This window comes from Nelumbo nucifera, chromosome 8, assembly GCF_055504915.1.
Source record: "Nelumbo nucifera cultivar China Antique chromosome 8, China Antique-T2T, whole genome shotgun sequence".
Classification (NCBI taxonomy): domain Eukaryota; kingdom Viridiplantae; phylum Streptophyta; class Magnoliopsida; order Proteales; family Nelumbonaceae; genus Nelumbo; species Nelumbo nucifera.
Genome location: NC_142656.1, coordinates 20,819,847 through 20,842,997, shown reverse-complemented (window position 1 = coordinate 20,842,997; position 23,151 = coordinate 20,819,847). Strand labels below are relative to the sequence as shown.

At 37.1% G+C, this 23,151-nt stretch overlaps 1 protein-coding gene across 2 annotated transcripts; it reads right to left on the bottom strand.

Annotated features, from left to right (window-relative positions):
- Positions 1–4,824: 4,824 nt before the first annotated feature.
- Positions 4,825–8,560, bottom strand: LRL3 (LJRHL1-like 3). 2 transcript variants are annotated; one of them, XM_010277464.3, is made up of 8 exons: positions 8,297–8,560; positions 7,444–8,144; positions 7,257–7,355; positions 7,007–7,168; positions 6,771–6,836; positions 6,163–6,228; positions 5,900–5,968; positions 4,825–5,546 (listed from the first exon to the last, which is right to left on the bottom strand). In XM_010277464.3, exons 2-8 carry the CDS (start codon positions 8,134–8,136, stop codon positions 5,178–5,180), a joined length of 1,524 nt encoding a protein of 507 aa, XP_010275766.1. In that variant the 5' UTR covers positions 8,137–8,144; positions 8,297–8,560; the 3' UTR covers positions 4,825–5,177. The 2 variants fall into 2 exon arrangements, with proteins under 2 accessions (XP_010275766.1, XP_019055536.1); XM_019199991.2 differs by having other exon boundaries at positions 7,444–8,205; positions 8,297–8,508.
- Between the last annotated feature and the right edge of the window lie 14,591 nt (positions 8,561–23,151).

The window sequence follows — 23,151 nt, the reverse complement described above, 5'->3', positions numbered from 1 at the left end:
AGTCCAAAACCTAATCCAATTATAATGTTTGCATGCACACGTTGAAGTTGAATGGTGCATAGTGCATACGATAGGTTGACGAGACGCTGGCGTCATGCGAAGAACATATAACCAAAAGGATACAATGCCCACCTCAATTACTCAATCTATCCAATCTGCTCCCGACCCCACTCTTCAGTAACCAGTGTACTTCCCGTAGTGGGACCCCTTGAAACTCTGTACATACAAAAAAAAAAAGAAAAAAACAAAACAATAGATATGATGCTTCCTGTCTCATCATGCCTTAACCTACTCAGATTTCAGAAATCGATTTAGAATATATTGATACTAGCGGAGAGGGCCTGATTCGTAGATGCTGGAATGGAACCGTCGACCTGTTGATTCGTTGATTTAGTCTCTGTTAAAAAATTGTTGAATTGGTTAATGATTAATTGACTTGAGTGGTGGAATCGTTAACTTGTTTAATGATTTTTGGCTATTTTTATATTTTTTTAATTGGGAATCATCTAGACAATCGGTTCTATTTTATCCTAATCTTAGTCCATGGCCAAAAATTGTTGAATCAGTCAATAATCCATTGACCTAGACGATTGAACCGTTGATTCGTTTAATGGTTTTTTCTTATTTTTTTATTTTTTTAATTTTTGTTGCTAGAACGGGCCATCTGTTCGAACCGAGCAATCAAATTGTCAACCCGAAAACAGGTGATAGGAACGGTTCCGTTTTCAAGTCATATGAGTCACACGCTCGAATGACATAACATGTATGGTATTGCTTAATGGACCTCATACACTCAATTTTTTGTTTGTACTTCTTTTTGTTAGAACAGGTTGTTCGTTTTTTATTTTTTAATTGAGAACCGTCTAGGCAATTAGTTCCATTTTACCCCAATCCCAGTCCCTGGCCAAAAACCATTGAATCGATCAATGACCCATTGACCCGAGTGATCGAATCGTTAACTTGTTGACCCGTTCAATGGTTTTTGGCTTTTTTTATTTTTTTTTATTTTTTTATTTTTGTTGTCAGAACGGGCCGTCCATTCGAAACGGACAGTTGAACCGTCAACCTGAAAACCGATGGTCGGAACAATTCCATTTTCAGGTTGTATGACTCACACGCTCGAATGGCATAACACGTATGGTACTACTTAATGGACCTCACATGCTCAATTTTTTCTTGTAATTTTTGTTGTCATAATGGGTTGTCCGTTCGAACCGGACGATTGAACTGTCGACCCGAAAACCGGTGGCCAGAATGGTTCTGTAATTTTTTGCTTGTAATTTTTTGTTATCAGAACAGGCTGTCCGTTCGAACCGAATGGTCGAACCGTTGACCCAAAAATCAGTGGCCAGAACAGTTCCATTTTTAGGTCGTATGACTCATGCTCGAATGACATAACACGTATAATACTACTTAATGGACCTCACAAACTCAATTTTTTGCCTATAATTTTTGTTGTCAGAACAAACCGTCCATTTGAATCGGACGATCAAACTGTCGACCCAAAAATCGGTGGCCAAAATGGTTCCGTAACTTTTTTGCTTGTAATTTTTGTTGTCAACATGGGCCATCCGTTCAAACCGGACGGTCGAACCGTTGGTTGTCAAAATGTTATTAGCAACAATTATCAATAATAGTAAGTAATTATAGTATTTAATTAAATAATCATTAATGATAGTTTTAATAATATTATTTAGTTATTTTTAATATAATAATAAATATTAAATTTATGAATAGGATTTATTAACATTAACAATATTCATTAAATTAATAATTACCAAAATTAAATTAAATTAACAATATTTATCAATAATAGTCAGTAATTATAATATTTTATTAAATAATCAATAACAATACTTTTAATAAAATTTTTAATTATTTTTAATATAACAATAATTACTAAATTTATTAATAACAATATTTATAATTTTAATTTTAAGTAAAATTAATGCAAATATCTATTTATTAACAACATTTATAATAATAGTAATTATTAATTATAATCATAATTATATATTTATTAAACTACTGTAATAATAAATAATTTATTAATATTTATAATTTTAAAATAAATATCTAGTTATTAACAATATTTATAATAACAGTAATTATTAATTTTAATCACTAATTATATATTTATTAAATTACTGTAATAATCAATAGATCTATTAATTGCTGTAATTAATAACAGGGTTGCTCTTATCTTAATCTTATATATATAGATAAGATAAGATTGTTTTATTTGGATTATACTGATTATATATATATATAGATAAGATTGTTTTATTTGGATTATACTGATTTCGGCGTATAAGTTGAATTAAAATCTACCGAATTTAGCAACTACTTTGTCTGGACTCTGGGAAAGATTATTGGAGCTGGAGAAATGTATCATGGGTTTTAGGTTTTTCCACAGAAATATCAGTACATGACTTAGCCTCTCTCTCTGTTTGGGGTGCCTGTATTTTAATGATTATTGAAAAAAGTGTTTATTTTAAGCTGAAACTACGATGCAACACTGATAAATACTTATATGAATTTAGCCCAAATAAGCACTTATTCAAGAAGTAAGCCCGGTTTGAATAAATTGAAGTTTTTGGTTTTTATTCAAAAAGAGGTTATTATGTTTTTAGTCCATCTTAGCCCGCGATATTATAAAAGTAATAAACAATCACGTTTTGATTTTCATCAAATTAATAAGTGTTGTGATTAACCAAAACATTTCTGGTATCATGTTTTTCGGGCATTATAGATTTTCTCCCATTTAGAAGAAATGCTTAATGATTTTTCACCAAACACTCATAAGCACTTATTAGGATAAGTACTTATTTATTCAATTAGTATTTCCAAATGGAGCTTAGAGAACATGTCATCAACAGTTTTTAATCTGATCTTTTTTTTTTTTCAAATCTCAAACTAACTTCCCACATGAATAATCTAAGTTTATATTTGGCATTCCTTATTTTAAGGACTTATCTACATTTTGCAATTAAAAATTAAGTTTTCATAGGAGCATTTTAACAGAAAAAAGAAAGGGTTCGACTATGATATGGAAAAGATATGATATAGGAAAAATAACTTACCAATAAACTGAAACCACAAATGTAAGAGCAAATAAGATGTTATTTATCAAAATTCATAGATGACTTTTGATTGGTCAAAACTCTTTTCATACCATATCTTTTCTGCATCGTAGATTTTCCCAAAAAAAAGATAAATCCTTACAATAAAGAATGCCAAATGCAGCCTAAATACAACCTAAGTAAAGGGATGCCAATCGACCGGACTAATCTCAGTCCAACCCGACCCAACCTGAAACGGGACTTGGGATCATGGAATGTCAAACCCAACTCATCAATAGACAGGGTTTAGCACGGGTCCACTTCAACTCAAACGCGACTATAACCTCCTGATAAGATCGGGTCAGTGTGGATTTACCACTTAATCCGACCCACTGACATCTCTATTTTGGAAAGCTCATTATTCATTACACAACTCCACCAGCAGACTTTTCCCAATATAATTAAAAGCAAAAGCCACAGGAATGCATGACTAATTGATGCACCAGAGGACCAGATCTGGTTCACTACACACGGGCCTCGTTGGCATGGGCCAGATGAAATTGATATAATGATTTAAAAATAAGTTTTCTAGCTAGGTTTTTCCAAATGGGTATTGGTTCAACAAGTTGCAGTTGGTTAAGGGGACCACGAGAAGAGACTTGTTAAAAAAAGAAGGCCAATATCTGAAATTGGTCCAATTCATCTGGGGTCTTAGGAGGGCTAGACCAGATGTGAACTTGATTTTTGGCATTTTTCACCGTCCACAGTCGACACAAAGTGACCCTTTTCACACTCGTATTTGTCAGCCCAAGATTGTACTATTATATCAAACAATTAATAGTAAAAATTCATTATTAGTTACAGTAAATATGCTAATTAAGTGGCACAGCAAAGAAAAAGAAAGGGTAAAGATGCAAAATATGGAATCAGGGTAGGGCTTCCAATAAGAAGCTCCCAACAAGCCATTGCACCCGTACATTAGGAGCATCTCCATCTCGCCATGTCATGTCATGGGGGAGATGTTCCCAATGTGCGGCTGCAGTGGCCGGTTGGGACATGTTGGCAGAGATGAAATCATCATCGAATACTGGTGGGCAATGGATTTTCATGAAGCAGCACATCCTCCTAACAAGTCTCAACAACATACTCTTTCTTAGGAGTTTTCTTTACCCTCAAGTCAAATGCAAGAAACGCGTTGACGTTATCCACCGCCCATTACCATCTTTAGATCTTCAGATCTTGTTACCACATTAATGCCCCAGGATGACCCCAAGTGTGTCAACGTCTTTGCTCCCAAATCTCAATTGCTCAACCACACCACCAAATACTAGTTTTTCAATTTTTTTTTTTTTCTGCTTAGATTGCACATGTTCTCCGCCGCATGCCCCGCATCATGCTTCTCCCACGACCAACCAACCAATCTTTTCCCCTTGGCAAAGGCCCAAAGGCCAATGCATCGGCACTGCAACAATAACAGTAACATATGGGATGGGCCGACGGGCCGGGCCCCCATTCACCGTCCTCATAACAGCAGGTTCCACCACGAAAATAGGACCCACACACATCATTGCCATGGCCCACGCGATGCGGCTAAAAGGGGTACTATCGTAGACGGCCCGTGCAGGGCACCCTTTCCCCATTTGGCCAACGCTCCCACCCCACTACGCATTATTTTATAGGTTTTCCACAGTTCTGGCAAGTACTGCACACCAGACACCACTTTCTTTAGCCCCCAACAACTCTTTTTCTAGTCATCATTATCTAATTTTAATCATCGCCATAATTATCATTTTATTTAGATTAAACATTTCACTTCATAATAAAACGACAAAATTAAAATAAACAAAAATAAATTAATAAACAACTGAAGAAGCAGTAAGCAGAGAGAGAAGGATTAAAAATGGTTCTCGGGTTTGGGTGGAAGTTGTACTACAAAGCCAAGTCTATGTAAATACGGCGTCAAACACCAGAGACCACCTTATTTTAGTAGACTTGACGCCCCCCTTCAAACTTCCCTTTCCTTTTTCTCAACCTTTCTTTTTCTTTTCCCTTGGTTGTTCAGCACACGTTTCTCTCCTTCTGTGTCTGTCGGCCAGTCTTCTTTCCTTGTTCTTCTCACGGTTTTGAAACGGAGGTGGCGTCTTTAACGGAAGCCTCTCCCCCTCCGTTCCCCATAGTCGCCGACTGCACAGTCAGAACGGACAAGCTGGGTGACGAAGGGCCCTCGGCGTTGGAGGAGAGAAGAGGGTTGTTGCCATTGGTCGGGTTCCTGGTGTGACACGTGGCGGTTGAGATGGCGGTGGCAAGGGAGATTGGCATGAGACAGAGGCCTTTCCCTTGCAAGTATTGCATCGCCGACCCCATGTCCTCCTCCATTAGCTTCGCCACCTGATGCTCCGTCATCGTTAGGCTGTCGTTCGACGACGCCGTCTGGTTGCCGTTACCGCTCCGTCCTCCACTCGCCTGAATACAGTCACCTCCTCCCTACGACACAAAGAAAAATCAACATATATTAATATTTCCATTTCTACATATAAAAAATAAAAAATAAAAAACTATTTTTACGTTGAAAAGGAAGAGAAGAGGAGTAGAGGACAAAAGAGGAGGAAGGTTAGGGGCATTTTCGGAATCTGAAAAGCGTGCACGCACGCGTGCTCCTTTTCGTTTCGTCGTCTTCCTGAGTCCTGATTGAGAATTTGAGATGGGACCGACTCCTTGCTTTCTTACGAAAAAACGGAGAGATCATTGAATTCTTTCTGATTTTCCAGCATTGGTTTTAGACTTTAGAGCTCGAATTAGTTTAGTGGTAGTGGTGGTGGTGGAGACTGGAGTCTTACATCGGAGGAAATATCAGCCACGAGGGGAGCAACAGCTGCTGCACCGCCCAATCTGCTCATGCTCAGAACCTGCAAATCTCGAAGAAAAAATAAAAGAGAGGACGAACCCCAGAATCAGAGAAGCCCATAAAAACTGAAAGAATCAGAGAAGCAAAGGTGTCAGAGGGAATCTTTTCTGCTTTGAGAAAGAGAAAGGGAAGCCTAATGGAATCAAATTATAAGCTTTTAATTTCTCTGGGGTTTCGTTTAATATATATATTCACCTTGACTTGAAGCTGGAGGAATTTCACGTAGTCGATGATCTCGTCCAGCATCGATGCCTTGTCAGTCTGTCAACCCCCCACCATCACAGAGAAAATAATTTTAAAAATTAACGCGTAAAGACAAGCAAAAACATTAACGAGGACAGAAGAGAAATAATAATTAATAACTTGAACTCGAGCCAATGAAAAGACGAAAACAACCCTGCGGGTTTTAAGAATAGTACACGCTTGCTGGTATAAAGGATAGGGACGTTTTTGGCTTTCAAGTACGCACGGAAGAAAAGATGGACACCGAACGCTACCCTCTTTTCCCGGCGATACCTCTCGAATAAATGCATCTTTAAGGTTTCTTTATGACCAAAATAACCCTACCCATTTAGCCTTCAATATAAAATGGAAGATACAAATATTAAAGGAATTGACAGACATGCCCTCTTTGCGTATTAATTATCATTAAGAGGGGTATTTTGGTCTGTGCACAGGAAATTCATCAACCGGGAAACCTTGTTCCTGTGGTGACCAAATTACCCATTCCATTACGACTTGTCTTCATATAACATGGTAATTTCATTAATAAAAAAACGAGAGAAAAATAAAAAATGGAATACCTTATTGGCATTGGGCACAAGTTCCTGCAGAGCTTTCATTCTTTCTGCGATTCTCTCCCTCCGTAACTGCCACAAGCCACGCCCGCGTCCGAGTTCAGAAGAAGCGAATAGAAGCAAAAATAACGACACGGAAGAAAAAACCAAACACACCCTCCACTACCTGACTCCTGACATCCCCATTTATATATTTCTTATTTAAAAATAAACAAAATTTTGTTTTATTTTAATTAGCTTACTCTTTCGGCGATGCTGTGTGGGTCGGTAGCCTGGCCTCTCCTCGCCCTAACTCTCTGCCGCTGGGGAGCGGCGCCACCTGCTGGCGCCCCCGCCGCTGGCGGTGCTTGGTTCATTCCCGTCGCTGCCGGTGCACCGAAATTTTGTGTTGACATCGATCCGGTCTACATGAACTAAAAGAGTCAATTGAATATTTAACCAAACCGAGAAAGTAAAATTAAGTAAACAAGTGAATGAGTGCGTAGTGCAGACCTGAAGATGGTGGAAATGCTGCTGGTTTGGTGTCTGACCGGTTCGAGGCAGAGATCCGGCGAATCCGTTATAGAGCCCTTGAACAGAAGCCTCTCCGTTCTGAAATTCAAAGAAAAAAATTAAGAAAAAGAAAGAAATAGGCAGTTTTGTTCCATTTTTTTTCGAGTAGGGTTTTTGAGGGACTTACGGGGTTTGGTGATTTAAAGGAAGCATCGACAACATCGTCGCGGGATCGGTCGACGAGGAGGCGGGAATCAGAGGAATCAGCACTGCCTAAGCTTAATGGAAGCTGCAGAAGCCCCGACTCGGCGCCGAGAGAGGCAGCTCCGGGAACAGACGTCGGCAATCTCGGCATTCCAGCGCCACCGCCAACACCCCTCGAAAGAAGTAACTGTTGCTGAAAAGCCATCGATTTGGCTGCCGGAGAATTCCCGCTTATCTGGTGCTGACGGAGACGTGACGCGAGGAGCGTGGAGTCGTCGAAACCGTAGTGAAGGCTTTCCGGTTGCGACGACGACTGGTCTTCGGTTAAGTCTCTGGGTTTCCCGTTTGAAGCGCCGATTGGGATGTTAAAGAGCTTCTGATTGGTGGCAGTGTTATTGGTGCCGTTATTGTTGGGTGCGGCGTTGCCGTTAGGGTTTTGAGGGTTAAGGTCCCAGGGAGATTTAGGGTTTCCAGGAAGGTCAGTCCAAGGGAGATTAGAGAGCATTTGCTCGAGAAAATCATCGTGAGAGGAGTGATCGAAGTGGGAACCTTGAACCTGGTGCATCTGCTGCGGGTTGGGCATCTGCTGCTGCTGTTGCTGACCATTTTGGAGCTCCTGAAGAGCCATTTGAGATAGGGAAGCCATTCCTTGCATTTCTCTACTGCAAGGCTGCATGATCAAGTCTAAACAAAACCCAAAACACAAAATCCGATATCGATTCAATTCCTCTTCTCTACGTTCCTACTGCAATATGCGAATTGAAACGACACACAGAGATCATGAATTTCGTCTAGTACGTATAACTTTGAAAGCCAGTAAAAAATGGAGATCTCACCTAAAGTCTGCGTGAGATTAAGATGGATCTCTTCTTTCTTTCCTTCCTTTTCGAATTCAAACTTGGTAACAGATCTCGAATCTCCAAACCAGAGCTCTCATGGAGATTACAACTTACCAACAAGAAGAGCGACAAGATATCATCTCGTTCGATATTTTTATAGGCTCTACTCCACACAACACAATAAATAGCAAAAGCAAAGCTTCTCTCCTTCTCTCTCTCCCTTGATTGATTGATTAAATACTCTCTCTCTCTCTCTCTCTCAGAATGAGTGGACGCAGCCCTGGTTAAGACATCGACCTGACTATGGTTAACTCAAGGAGTTCGATTGGTCGGCCAGGCATGTTAGGTTTCGCTATCATTCCATTCTTCGTACAATGTCCGAAATACCCTGGGTAAGGAATCAATGCGATCCCTCTCGTCTAGTCCTTTTCTGTAATTTTCAGCATAGCTGCAACCTCAGCACTCACCTTGCTTTATCTTGGCCTTTTTCCCTTTATTAACGAAAATTGTTTTTTTTCCTTTTTATTTTTTTTTCCGTATGTGCGATATGGCGATGAGTATGACGATCGCAGGAGTTCGCGAATCGGGAGGCAGAGAGAGAAAAGAGTTTGAATTTCGAATTTCGAAGAAAAACAGAATTATTAGTACGTTATTTGCCAACCATAAAAGTCAACCTAGATAAGATAGATTATAGATAAACTTTTCCCTCCTCTTCTTTCACATTGAAAATCCACCGAATGCGGCGCATCGTTGACCGATGCTGATCGAACGCTTGTAGTTTGCGACAGATTTGCGAGAGGAGGAGGTGCTGCCCTTCGGAGATGTACCGTATAAATGCCTCGCCGATCCACGTGTGACTTGATCAAGCTGTCCTTTGGAGTCACGATCTTAGATCTGGGAGACTGGGGCCCACCACATTGCAGAAGTGGGTAAGCCTGAATTGGTATGATCAGATGATTACAACTATATGATATAATCATATGTTTGTGGGGAGGGGAGGTGGGGCCTATTTAATGATGAGGTATAAAAACTCCGGATGATGTGGCAAGATCCAGGCCGTTCGTTGGAATAGGCCATGGGCCAGATGGGTTTTGTTAAGAAGTGGCAAGGGAAGGGGAGGGAGTTGGGTCAGACTCTTGAAATGAAAGGCTAAAAGCAAAGCAACCCAAAGGCTAAAGCAGCTTTATGTGTTTGTCTTTCTTGTTTAAAGCTGGATTAGGAAAGCAAGCTCTACGGTTGAGGAGTTGTTTAATGTAGGAGTACCTAATACAGAATGAAAAGGGGGAAAAAAAATAAAAGAAAAAGAGAAACGTCGATGACCAGGCTTTGACTGGTGCCGTGAGCTTTAATCAGATCAACTAGAACAAAAGAGATAAAGATCACCATACTGTCTGTATGGATAGAAAAAACACTGCTCAAAGTGGTTTTATATGTAAACAGCAAAAAGGTTCCACGTCAGCCATATGGATTGCCCACATGGTCAATCCCAAAATCCACATCAGCCAATGGCCGACGTTGTATTGGTGCTTTTCACAACTAATATTAGTCATCAGCCAATGGCCGACGTTGCCCACACTGCTCAAATTTCTTTTTTTTTTTTTCCCCCATAAATAGAAGGTGAAAAGAGAGATTTAGACAATGGATATGGTATTGACAGAATGGGAATTACGGAATGACGCAATGGAATTCATATAACCAATCCCCATAGCCCATAGGAGCTCCAAATTAATTTTCCACATATAAACAACCCACTAGCAAACCACATTTATTTACAAGAGGTTAATAATCACTTTATTATGGCTAGCTTGTGAAACATTACAAGAAAATTTGGATAAAATATTAAACAGTACAATTCATATTTGTTTGGTTCTAAATATCTAACACATATTTTATCAACCTTGGCTCCATGGAATAGTGCAGATACAAATATATATAGTAATGTCCATATTGAGACATGACTAATATACTATTGCACTGCATTTTTCAATGATTAAAGAAATTTGTGGCTAGAGTATTTGTATTTATTATTCATTTTAATTCGTGACTAACCACAAATTTGTAGCTATAGAGTATTTGTATTTAATAGAAGAAATGAACCCTCCTCCGTTCTGGCATTTTCATGACTTTTTGCATCGTTTGCAGAGATTACTCAAGTTATTCTCTCCCGGTGTTCATGGTTCTTTTATGCAAGACTAGTCTGATTTATAATTTTGTATTTTTTAACATTTCTTGCTATATGATTTCTCTGGGTTGTAATCTGTGCATTTATTATATAATGAATTCTGCCTTATGGCTTAAAAAAAAACAAAAATAGAAGACTTCATGGAGTAGGCAATTGATATATGAGCAAAGAATGAATCTTATGTAAAAACTATTGAATTGAACACAATTTTTTTTTTTTTATTTTACTTTATTTTTTCTATATATAGAGAATGAAGCTACTTTTAAGGTCGTGTAGCTCTTACCTGAATAAGCTGCAAAAGCTATGTAAGTAGAGGTGTCAATTGGACTGGATTTGGTCCAATGTGAGTCCATTATAAATGGACCAGGTCCAATTCAATCTAATGAATGTTTTGAACCAATTTGGACTGCTCCAATTCAATGTCTGAACCATCCAATCTGTTCAAATTCATTTTAATTTAGATTGGTTTCAACCCCAACATCGGTCCATTCACAGGAAATCAGCACTTTGGCTTCCTTCTCTACAGTCTTTCTGAAATCTCCATTAGAGCTGCTGTCGCCTGGTTCCAAATTGAAATTATATATCTAATCAAGATTCAAGAGACAGATAGGAGTAAGACAAACAATGACATATTCATCTGGACCACAACAAAAGAAGACAATATTGCAATTGTTCTAGATTCTACATATATTCTCTGATCTCCAAGGAAATAATAGTTGAGAGCAATTATTTGGGCTTAAAACATTAAATAACCTAATTAACACATAGATATATAAATCGTATCAAGTTAAACCCATGAAAATCAAACAAATTTTCAATGTAATAGATAGAAAAAATTAATAAAATTACTAAAAAATATTGAAAAAAAAAAGTTAGAGGTTATATTTCAGTGAGGTGCGGCTAACTGCTGATGGACCAAAATGGGGTGCAATTTGTAATATTTTTTGAGCTATTGGAAAGTTTAGAAATTCTAAAAATCAAGAAGTATGAAAGCCAAGGTTTTCATTAAACCATGGTTCCATGCATCCGGATTATCCATATTCAATAAAGTGGCTATGGGTTTTTATCTCATTTTCACATTTTAATGGCCATAGATTTAGCAGAAATATCTCTTAAACATCTTTTTAGAAGTGTATAATATAAGATAAACAAATTACAAAGTTCGAACAATTGGGATGAATCTAAAGATCGATTCCCATTTAATTTGAAGAATAAAAATTGAGGTGAACAAAAAAAAAAAAAAGAAAAACTTAATTTCTAGACATTGTGATTCAGGTTTTGGGACTAAAGGGGTCCACATGTTTGGTCAGTCAATTAACCACCTGTCTACCTCTTCACTGACCAAATCTCATGTTGTGGGACCTCCTGGACATGACAAGAGAAGGGTCCCATCTCTCCCTGCTTTTTTTATTTCAAAGGAAACAAATTAACAGAATAAAAACACAAAACCCATTTGTCATTTAGATAGGACAACTTGAATACATGATAACCTGATAAGTTATGAAGCTGACTACTTGGTGAGAGCGAGAATGACCCAATAGACAAATCCGGAGTGTCTGGTAATGATAATTAATTTGATTGGCCACAGACAACCATAATGAAGAAAAACTTCGATTTTAGTGAGAGTTGAAGACAATTTCATCCAAAGAAAAGACATTTTCCCTTTCAATTTTGAAAAACTGCCACCAATAAAATAATGGAGATGATTGGTTGAAAAGAATACGTTATTGTTTGATACATAAAGAGGGACTGAGGGAGTACTTAACTAATGGACCTACTCGTGCAGAACCCTTGAATTATGAGGATAATATAGTCTCTAGACTAACTAGTCAATATAGCTTCTTTGATTTACTTTGACTCTTATATATTATTTCTCTTCCTAGACAAAATTAGGTAATAGCTAGGGTTTGATTCCTTAAATGACGTATGCCTTTCATTCAGGCCAAATCGTATGTATGGTCACTGAACCCACACAGAGAATAAATAGACCTCTACACCAAATTTTTGCTATAACAGAATAAATAGACCTCTTCTATACTAGTTTTATTGAATTTTCTGGCCCTCCAAATTGAAGAAATCAACGAGTTGGGAAGTCAAATAATTGGGTTATTGTTCTCATGGTAGCCCGGCAAATCTCATGCATGGGGCCTGGATATTTGCACTCTTTTGTGCTGTAATTTGCTAAGCTTTTGCACTCTTAATGTACCCATGTGCGCCCAAACAAGTATTGCTCAGATTTATTGCTGCTTCGTTCAGAGTGAACCAGCTTTGATGCCCTTAAAAAATACACAACCCAAGAGCTTCAGACATTCAATCTTGCTATTGATGATTTTATACCTGGAACAAAAAACCCAACTTGAAAATTGTGCTTCCGACAAGACCATTTTGTTATGTGAAATGATTCCTGCTTTTACTATTTTGAGAGGAGAGCTGGAGAATTGAATTAGATCTCCCTTTGAGTCTGCAGGTTCTTCCCTCATTTTGATTAAAAATTCAAGGCTGAAGCTACCCTCATATCATGTCACGATACCTATGTCTTAATTAATTAAGACCTAAAAATATGCAATGTATCTGAGCAGATTGAAAAGGGTCAGGTAGGAGATGGCCTAAACCGGATATGATCCAACCCGGAAAAGAATCATGGTTACAGGTAGACTTGTTCATGGGCCGGGTAGCCCGACGGCCCGGCCAGGCTTGGTCATATAATTAGGCCCGCGGGCCTGACCTCGGGCTTAACACAGTAAGCCCGACTGTGTTTCGGGCCGGGCTCGGGATTTGTCAAAAAATCCCGGCCCGGCCCGACTCAGTATTATATATTTTATAAAATATATAATATGTATTTTATATATTATATAAAATATATAAATAATATAATATTTATTAAAATATATATTTATAATTTAATATATATATATATATATATATATTATTCTTTTCTTTATAATTTCAATATATCTCTCTCTTTATTCAGCTGCTTCAACATTAATAATAATAATAATAATAATAATAATAATATAGGCTAAATTTCGGGCCCGGGCCCAGGCTCGGGCTTCAGGCTTTTTATGTGGGCCGGGCTCGGGCTCGGGCCTTAAAAAAATTTGTTAATACACAGTAAAAGCCCGGCCCGGCCCATGAACAGGTCTGGTTACAGGTCAGAAAATGTTTATCCAAACATGGCCCAACTTAAAGAGGATGTAAATGAACCAACCCATATCCAGATAAAACATTCGGATTGACTGGTCAAGAATGGCTACTACTTTTTCCAACTCTTTAGAGTTTGTCATGAAATGACCAGAGCATTATATATATGTTTTGACTGATATTTACGGTTAGAATATGACTGATAGTATGTTGGGGTTTCAACCAAAGAATGATTTGATGCAGTGATTCTAAAACTTTAAATTTCTTTCCAGTTTTTTCTTCCTGGGTGATCAGAATGAGATTTCATTTTTTTTCTTTAAATTTATTTTCAAGTTGTTTATGGTCTTGGTAGAAAGATGGAATTAACGCGCTCCAAATTGATGTATGCTTTTCTGCTTTGACTTAATTCTTTGAGAGTGTGGAGTTGTATTGTCTAATTCAAGTAGGGCCAGTATTGTTGTTTGGTATAATTTGAATTATAAGTCATCATTTTTGGGGTCTATTCATTCCATTATATGGAAAATGGAAAAACTAAAAGGAGTTTGAATTGTTATTTTATTGGGTTCTTTGGGAAGGTTCCTCTATCTTGTGAGAGGGTTTCATTATTTTTTCTGTAGAATTAATCTTTCTGAGTAATTTGAGGTTCCATTAAATCTAGATCTTGTTCAACTGGTAATTTTGTCTAATCTAGAGTAGGGGTCCTCAAATGACATGATGTTGATGATGACAATGATGATGTAGACAACCATGATGACAATGGCCATATTCTTGTCTATTCAGGTTCAGTTTAAAGCAAAAACTGAATTGAACCAAAGATTCTAGACCTTGTTCAAGGCTGGAAATTGATGGCTGGTATGGGTTTTCATTAGGTCAAGTTTCAAACATTTATTGGCTGGATGTGTATTTATCTGTTGTTGATGGGTCCTTACTCCTTAGTCCCTAGGTTGCACTTGCACCATAAGATTATCTAGATATCTGACTTCTACAAAGTGATCTCCTATATCAATTATCAATTTCTTATGATGGGTTTTCATTTGTTCTGTGTCAATTTTATCTTTGCAGTTTTGTGCCTAAATGCTTTTGCTTTATATAATAGTAGTTTGCTAATTGCTACTTCTGTTTTGGCTTGGTTTGTACTTGTACTAAATTTCTATGATAATCAATGAATCTTTCTCCATCTTTCATGAATAATTAGAGAATGATCCCCCCTATTAAGTATGGGGCCAATACTCTGATATTTTTTATTTATGTATTTTAATAAATTTTGTTTGACACTCATGGTGGCTGGATAAATAAGACTAACTTTAAGTCATGTAGTAATAAGATCCACTAGAACCATGATTTTAGCACTTTCTTACAACCACCCAATAAAGCACAGATATGCTAGTGATGAAATTCAAAAAATAAAATAAACCAATTGAAGCTTTGAATTTAAAACCATTTTCATGTTTAATTAGCATTGCAACAACCGGACTTGAAACCGGTTCAAATGAAACCAATTTACAAATTTGATATATTTGGAGCAGATTAGGTGATTAACTGATTATGCATTTAGGTTCAGTTTGGGAGGAGTGCAAATATAAATACCTACAATACAAATACAGATTTAGCAATACAAAATACAAGACTTTGTACTGTACATATTTGTATTTGCACTCCTCCCAAACTGAGACTTGCTCCATTTGGAAGGAGTGCAAATACAAATATGTAGAATGCAAAACCTTGTATTTTTGTATTATTTTGTATATATTTGCACTGTACATATTTGTATTTGTACTCTTTCCAAACTGAGCCTTAATTACACCTTATGGTGATTTCAAAAGCTATACACGCCCAAATAACCCTTTACCCAACCCATGGTTTGCTGAAATTTTACACCTAATGGTAAGGTGGGCTTGGACTGTGAAGCCCAGCCCAAAGAAGTTAGCTTAGGTTTGGTATTGATGATCCAACACTTGAGATTCCGGATGAGCTGCACTTGATGGCTTTCTTGGAAGCTGTTTAACCAATAATAAGGCCCCACGGATTGGAGTTGTATGGGGTATATATATACACTTGATGGATGACGTGGGGAGTTATTATTGGTTATAACAACCCCCAATTCAGCCATCTAAGTTTAGCTTATCCAGATTCCAGTAACATTATATTATAAATAAATAAATTGGTTTGGTGACCAAAGAATTTTAATGTGAACCATACAACTCTCTCTCTCTCTCTCTCAAATTGGTTTTTCATTCAGTCCATCATAATAATTATCAAACCAGATAAGCCAATAGATTCTTGAGATGTCCCAGAGTCTAATCTTGATTAATTGCACCATTCACTTTCGAAGCGACAATATAGAAATTGCATCAAGCAACAGCTTCATATCAGCATAAAGAAATGAAGTGGTTGCAGTCAACCACCATGGATTATAAGCATGGAGGATAAAAGATAAAAAGGATAGAGCATCTTTCTCTCTTATCCATTAATGCAAACATGTTTCGACAACATGTTTGCGAGGACAAAAAGACGATCTGAATCAATGAACTTTTCAGGACAACCCACATGATACATAACTGCAAATGGAGGAAGAGAGAGACCGATGCGCTGCAAATAGCAGTCTTTCATGGAGGTAGCCATGAGAGGAGATCCGGATCCTGTTGGAAATCTCCAAGTATGCTTTAAACTCGTTATCATTTGGTTTGATAATCAGTTTGAAGATCCAAACGGGTCAGGTTAGTAGGGTTAATGAGTCATCTCATGGATTCCTACTTCTAGACTCCTAGTTCACAGAATTTACCAGGAACTAGTAATGGCGGTGGTGTGATGAGAATGAGAGGAACTTGTAGCCATTATGGGATACTCACTGGAAGGGTCCATGATAGAAGAGTCGAGCGAAGGCGTGAGAGTAGTCAGTCACGAAGGAAATGATCTTAGAGAGAGTAAAGCCACTTGGTAGTGTTAGTGATAGGTGACGATGATGTAGATAGATCCTCCTATATTGTTTTAAGCTTAATGAGTTAACATTAAGGCTGTGTTTGGTTTGAAAGAAAAGATAGAGGAAGGAATAGGGATGGCAATTTCTATCCTATCTGGTGGGGTATCTGTCCCAATGGGTGGGTTTTTTTTGCTTGAAGGATGGGCTTTGGGATTCTACTCGGTGGGTACCCACCCCAACCCATATATTATTGGAAAGCATATAAACTTTATGTATTAGGTATTAAATTTAATAATATATGTTTTGAATTTTATGTGAAGGATAATTGATGGTTTATGTGTTTTTTACGTGTCTTAATGAAATAATTGAAAATTTTTTTGCTTGTTTGTGTTATTTTACTTGTTTATTGTTTATATATAACAAGAAATAATAGAAAATTAGATGTGGGTTCTGAACCTAAATCACCCTACCCTTGAATGCAAGGAGAGTAGGGTTAGGGGAGGGATTTGCAATTTCATGTGCAGGGAGCTAGGGTTTGTATTTTCAAAATCCAACCTGCTGCAAGTTTCGGGGCAGGTATGGGTTAGAAGGTTTAGGGAGGCGAATAAGGTTTAGAATTTACAAAACCCTCCCCATTGCCATCCCTTGGAAGAAAAAGGTAGGAAACCCTGTACAAGGGTTTGTGTAGAAAACTCTGAGCTCCTATACTTAGATGTCATTTTGACTTTAATCCAACCCAACTATAATTTTATCAAGTAGGCCAAGCTATTTCAAATCCAACCCAACCATAATTTTATCAACTTTTAAATGGGATTTAAATTATTTTTTATTATTTATATTATTTTTACATAGTTTTCTTAATTTATAATTTTCATGGCATACAATATCAATGCCATTTTTACTTGATGCCATTAAGAATAGATAACATTTTGACCAATTTTACTTTATTTTATTAATATCATTCATTAACCTATTGCAATCCAAATTCCATTATATTCTGATAAAGATTCAATTCGAATTTAGATATTCATAAACCAAATTTGCATCTAGGCCAATCCATTTGCAACCCTAAAAATTAGGAATGGGAATTAATTGCCACATGCATGATGAGTAAACAAATTCAATACTTTTATTCTGGTTAGAAGGATCATCTGGGGACTTAAGTTACATAAACAAGGGAAATGGGCAAAACAAGAGGATTTAATTCACCAAAGTTTGCACTACTGCTTTTGTCTATTTTCCTAGGTGCAATGACCAAGACAAGACATCCTCCCCTGGATTCTAATTCCAAACACTACATGCCTAACTCAAAGAAACAACCCTTCTCCCAACTGTTCAGTCTGGCCAAGCCATTCCACTCTGTCTTAGACTCTTAGCCCATCTTGTACAAGCAAATAGAAATCCACTGTCATGAGGTTGGGAAAGAATTTCACAATCCATGTCGACTGGCTGCCGGCCTGAGCAATCTCTCTTCATTCCAAGCCAGGGACAGCCCATGTAAGACAAGCTCAACCATGCCGGAGTTTTGCTCGAAGAATTTCCTTGTGATGACTACGAGACAGATGGTAGTAGTTGGACATAATCATAGCCAAGAAGATGAGCTTTCTAATATCATTATCTAACAAACACATCCACCAAATAAAGGACTCTCTGGGGGTAAACAATGACAAAAATGTAGTTAAACTTGGTCCAACATGAATGCCCAAGTCCCAAAGCATGATTTGAGTCCCCATTGTACGAGTGTAAGACTGATGGGCTACATGGACAGTACAGAATATTCTTTGTTCTCCCATAGAAACTCAGAGAGAGAGAGAGAGGAGAGAGAAGCAAAGAAGGGCTGAGTCAGTTGGGAGTTGGGTGTAAAGGAAAGGGATTGCAAAGGCTAAAATAAAAGAATAGGAAAGCTTATAGTCATGGCCAAAGATGTAGGTAAATGTCTTTGTCCTGTACCAATCACATCTCCACTTTTGTTCAGGTGACAGACACTCTTTACAACTCATCCACCCATTGCCCATGCCAAAGCCTTAAACAAAATATCAGCTTCATCATCTTCTTTTGTCATTAAACGGCTACTTTATGGGGACATCCTTTCTCTATTTTCTTCTCCTTCTCTTCTTTATCTTCATTTCTTTTAAGTAATCCTAGCTACTCTAGATAGCCATGGAAATTTATAGGGGCCACAGTATAGGCCTTGCTTACTGGCTTAACTCATAACTGCAACTTAATTAGTTCAACTGCTCCTCATCTCATCTAACAAATCTGCTTTTTTACTTCACAACTGTCCATTAGTAGGGCAAAATTGCTTCCTACTGATTCAATTCAAAATCAATTTTGGTTGGTGACGCATGGTCGGTGGTGCTATTTATCTGATTAAACTAATGGTCTGACTTAGCTTGAGCAACAGTTTTTACACTTTTACTAATTGTAGTGCCAATTTAGCCCTTCCTAATGGTCGGTTCAATCATTTGGCTCAACTGTTTAGAACGGGTGTTTCATAGCCAGTACCACTAATAGACCTGTTCACGAATAGGAGTGCAACTTGGGTGGGCCCAATCCGAGCCCAGACCAATCTACCTCAAAATTTTACACAGCCTGCGCTTATATTTTTTTATTCTTGGGCTGAGATTGGACCCAAGACTGCGAACTTTTTTATTTTTTGGGCTGGGCCCAGTCTTAATCCTCAAGTAGACCGAATCCACCTAAGCTCAGCCTGATCTTGTCCGGATTCAAACTTGACCCAACTATATACATTCATACACATATATATATTTACAGAAATGCATACATACATGTATAATTTTAAAGTAGATTCATTAACCATCCCGAACTTCAAGTCTGACCCAACCCCAATGCATCAAATTACAATATGGGATGACCTTAGATTGGAAAGATCGGGCTCAGTCCAGTCCCCTGTCTTAGAGCCAAATCTCATGAGACTTCAGCTCAGTTTTATACTGTTTCGGATTGGGCCCATTCAAAATTTACCAAAAGATTGGAAAGATGAATAACAAGGTTCTTTTGGCCGAGAAAACTTTTGACTCTTGGGGGTGAACAGCCTGCACTGTTGGAAACGTTCTTGGGCATGACACACTAATAATTGCACTTAATATTCTTTTGACTGAAAGCAAGAAACTGAATGGGTTGATGTATCATGCTCAAAAACGTTTCCAACAGCTAAAGTTTTTTCCTTTTGGCCAATCTATGATTCTTACCACGTGGCAAATTTATTAGACAACACCACCAATTTCTGCTTTGTTGGATATATAGGGTTCCCCCTGTGAATGGTCAACGTGTTTACTTTCCCACTCAAAATCAGCCATATATTCATTGGCAGTTGTTTTTCATTTTTTATTAAAAAAAAACAAAATCATGCATATTGATGAATAAACACCCATGTAATATTCTAATTTTGAAAATCACTGTAGAGAAAAAATTTTATTTGCTATTCTGAATAGGCTTTTGCTTTTGAGCTTTGGGTCCTAGAAAATAAAGTTGAGCCAAAAAGTGTTTTAAAAGCATCCGGTAACAGTTACTTTTAGAAGCATAGCAATATAAAGTCAAAACATTTTTAAGCCACAGAGCACAAAAGCCTGAACAAAATCCTGAAGCTTATCCAAATACAACATTAGTTTAGTAACATTGAAATTGGAAAGGGAGTTTTAAGCTGAAACCTTCATGAATAGCGTTTTCATAAAAAAAAAAAATGCAAAAGCAAAAGCAAAAGAAATCTATATATTTTCAATATCAGGTCATCAATTTGCTTCCTATGCAGTTTAATTACCTACTTTACTTTCAGCGCATTGGATACCATTGGACTATGTTTGGTTTGAAGGAAAATGTAAGGATAGGAAGGCAAAGATAAGGAAACTTTTACGACCCTTTATTAATTTTCGTGTCTTTCCCTTCATTTCCCTACCTTTTCCTTCATACCAAACATAGCCTTATTGTTTCTACCTCCATTGTTTATACCTGAAACGTCCATACAAATTGCTGAGAGATTAGTATTTTCACATCATATATTATGATAGTTACTTCAGCTAGATCTATTAAACTTCACCCCTCCCCAACTGCAGCAATAAAAATCAATTTCACAGTTCTATAAACGGCCTCTCATAATGCTTTTAAGGTGTTTCTGTTTCAACTATAAACGACCTCAAATAACAGTTGAATGTTAATTTATATTAATCAATCCAAAACATTATGCTCAGTTTAGAAAGAATACAAATGCAAATATGTATAGTCCAAAACATTAAGCTCAGTTGGGAAAGAGTTCAAATGCAAATATGTATAGTATAAATACATACAAAATGATATAAAATACAAGGTTTTACACTCTACATATTTGTCTTTATACTCTTTCCAAACTGAGACTTAACGTTTCGCATAGAAAAAATAATGATATCAAACACTTTCTTTATTTTTCCTATTTAAAAGGACGATATCACCATTCTATACTAATGAAACAAACAATCAAATTAAAAAAAAAAAAAAAAGAGGACCTTTTAAATAGAAATGTCAATGGAGAAGGTTAATCAATCAAATTCAAAAAAAGGGCCTTTTGAATGGGGATATCAATGGAGAAATTAATTAATCAGGACTCCCTTACCCCATTGGGACGGGTTTGATATGAACCTAATCGGGCTAAAGGTTGAGTTCCGGTTATGAAATTGCAACTTGTCAAAGGGTTTGGATTGTGATGTCCACTAAGCGCTTTTATATTTTCTCCTTTATTACTGTTTTATTAATATTTTCTTCTTTCCTCTCACCTTTGCCTTGCTGGGCCCCAGAACCACCCTAGCCAAGTCTATTCACGGCCGGGTTCAGGTCAAGTCGGGTCAGGTTCGGGTTAGACCCAATTCCTACTCAACCTGACCCTTTGCTTTCCTACTTTTAATTGTTTACCTCCTTTACCCCATAATGATATTAATGGTTCAATGGTATGCTATTAGTTCTTCTTTCCCTCGTGAGACCGGATCTACTCCTCACATATGGCGCCTCACACCAACCTCACAGGTACATTCCACCATTCATTAGAAAAATTTCCCATACTTAAGTATTATTATTTACGGGAGATGTTCCCATCTAGATCACAGTGGGATATACCTGTGCATTGGGAGATGTTCCCATTGCATGGTGGGATATGCCTGTGAAGTCGTTTTGAGACTCCCTGTGTGAGGAGCAGATCCCAAGTACATCTGCCTGAGTATATCCTCATCCATATCACATCACAGACCATTGAGATATCCCACATCAAAGGGTGGTCCAAGTCAGATCAAGAGGGAAATTTAATGCTCAACAGAAAATGAGTCCTCCATCAAGTTGGAGCAGACAGCAATTCCAACTTTGACGGAGGATTTTATTTATGATTCTTAGTTAAGTTTCTCTCCTTATCTGACATGGGCTGTCCTTCCATGTGGGATCATTTCATTGGTGGGTGGAGGAAGTTAAGATAAATAGAACGGTGATCTACTAGTTTCCTCTTCCCAGGTCAAAGAATATCATATCATTTAGGCCCCGTTCATTTTTCGGTAAGTTGTTTACTCGGGTAAATGCAATTTACCTGAGTTAGTTTTTCCTGGGAAATATTTATCCGGGTAAATGCATTTACCCATATTCTTTTATTTTCTAGGTAAATAAGGTAATGACCATTTTAGCCTTAAAAATCCATTATTAAAAGAGTCATTTTTTGTCTTATTCAAGTGTTAGCAACTTTCCCCCTAGGAGATGGGTATCAATAAACTTTCCCTGTTCCTCGCTTAAATCTGAAAAATGAACATGGAATTCTTGGTCAATGGGAACCAAAATCCCATTGATCAACTTTCCCCCCTCTCAAAATCCAAAAAAAAAGAACACCCCCTTAAGGATATTCTTGATTTCACAGAAAATAAGATAAACAGAAATTTGATGGTCTCTTATATTAAAGGAAAGCTCTCACACAAAAGAAGAGTTTCTCCCTCATAAAGGCTCCTTCCTCAGAAGTAGTTATTCCAACTTTCAAATAAAAGCCTTCTTTCAAAAAAAAAAGTATGAATTCAAAAGTTAGTTACCCCTACTTTAAAAAAGTTCAATGATAATTACCTCCATTAGAAAGAAAGAAAGAAAAAAAAAAAAACTCATTTTAAATAATGTAGGATCCACAAAGTGGGTAACTACTTAGAAATAACATTTGAATTAATCTCTTAAATTAAATAACAAATTTATATATCAAATAAAATAAAAAGTTAAAATTACAACAAAAAAAATGGGTGTCAAACAAATACATGAATAAAAAAATATTAAAATACTAGCCCCATATTTAGTATGAGGTCATTTAGTGTTCCTTCTAGCCAAAAACAGCCTTAGGAAACCTGTTTCCATATTTAATTATAGGGGCCCTCTAGGGTGGTGTTTTACAACAATAATACGTTTGTTTACATTTGTTTTTGAAATCGCCACATAAGGAAAAAATATTATGTTTTGATACCAATAAAAGGATGGTTTACGAAATATGATAAGGGATTATCAAAAAGAAAACATGTTTTTCAAACGAGAAATAACAGTTTTTTTGGGGGGTGGGGGTGGGGGTTGAAAGCAAAAAGAAAAAAAAAATGTATACAACCAATTAAGAAT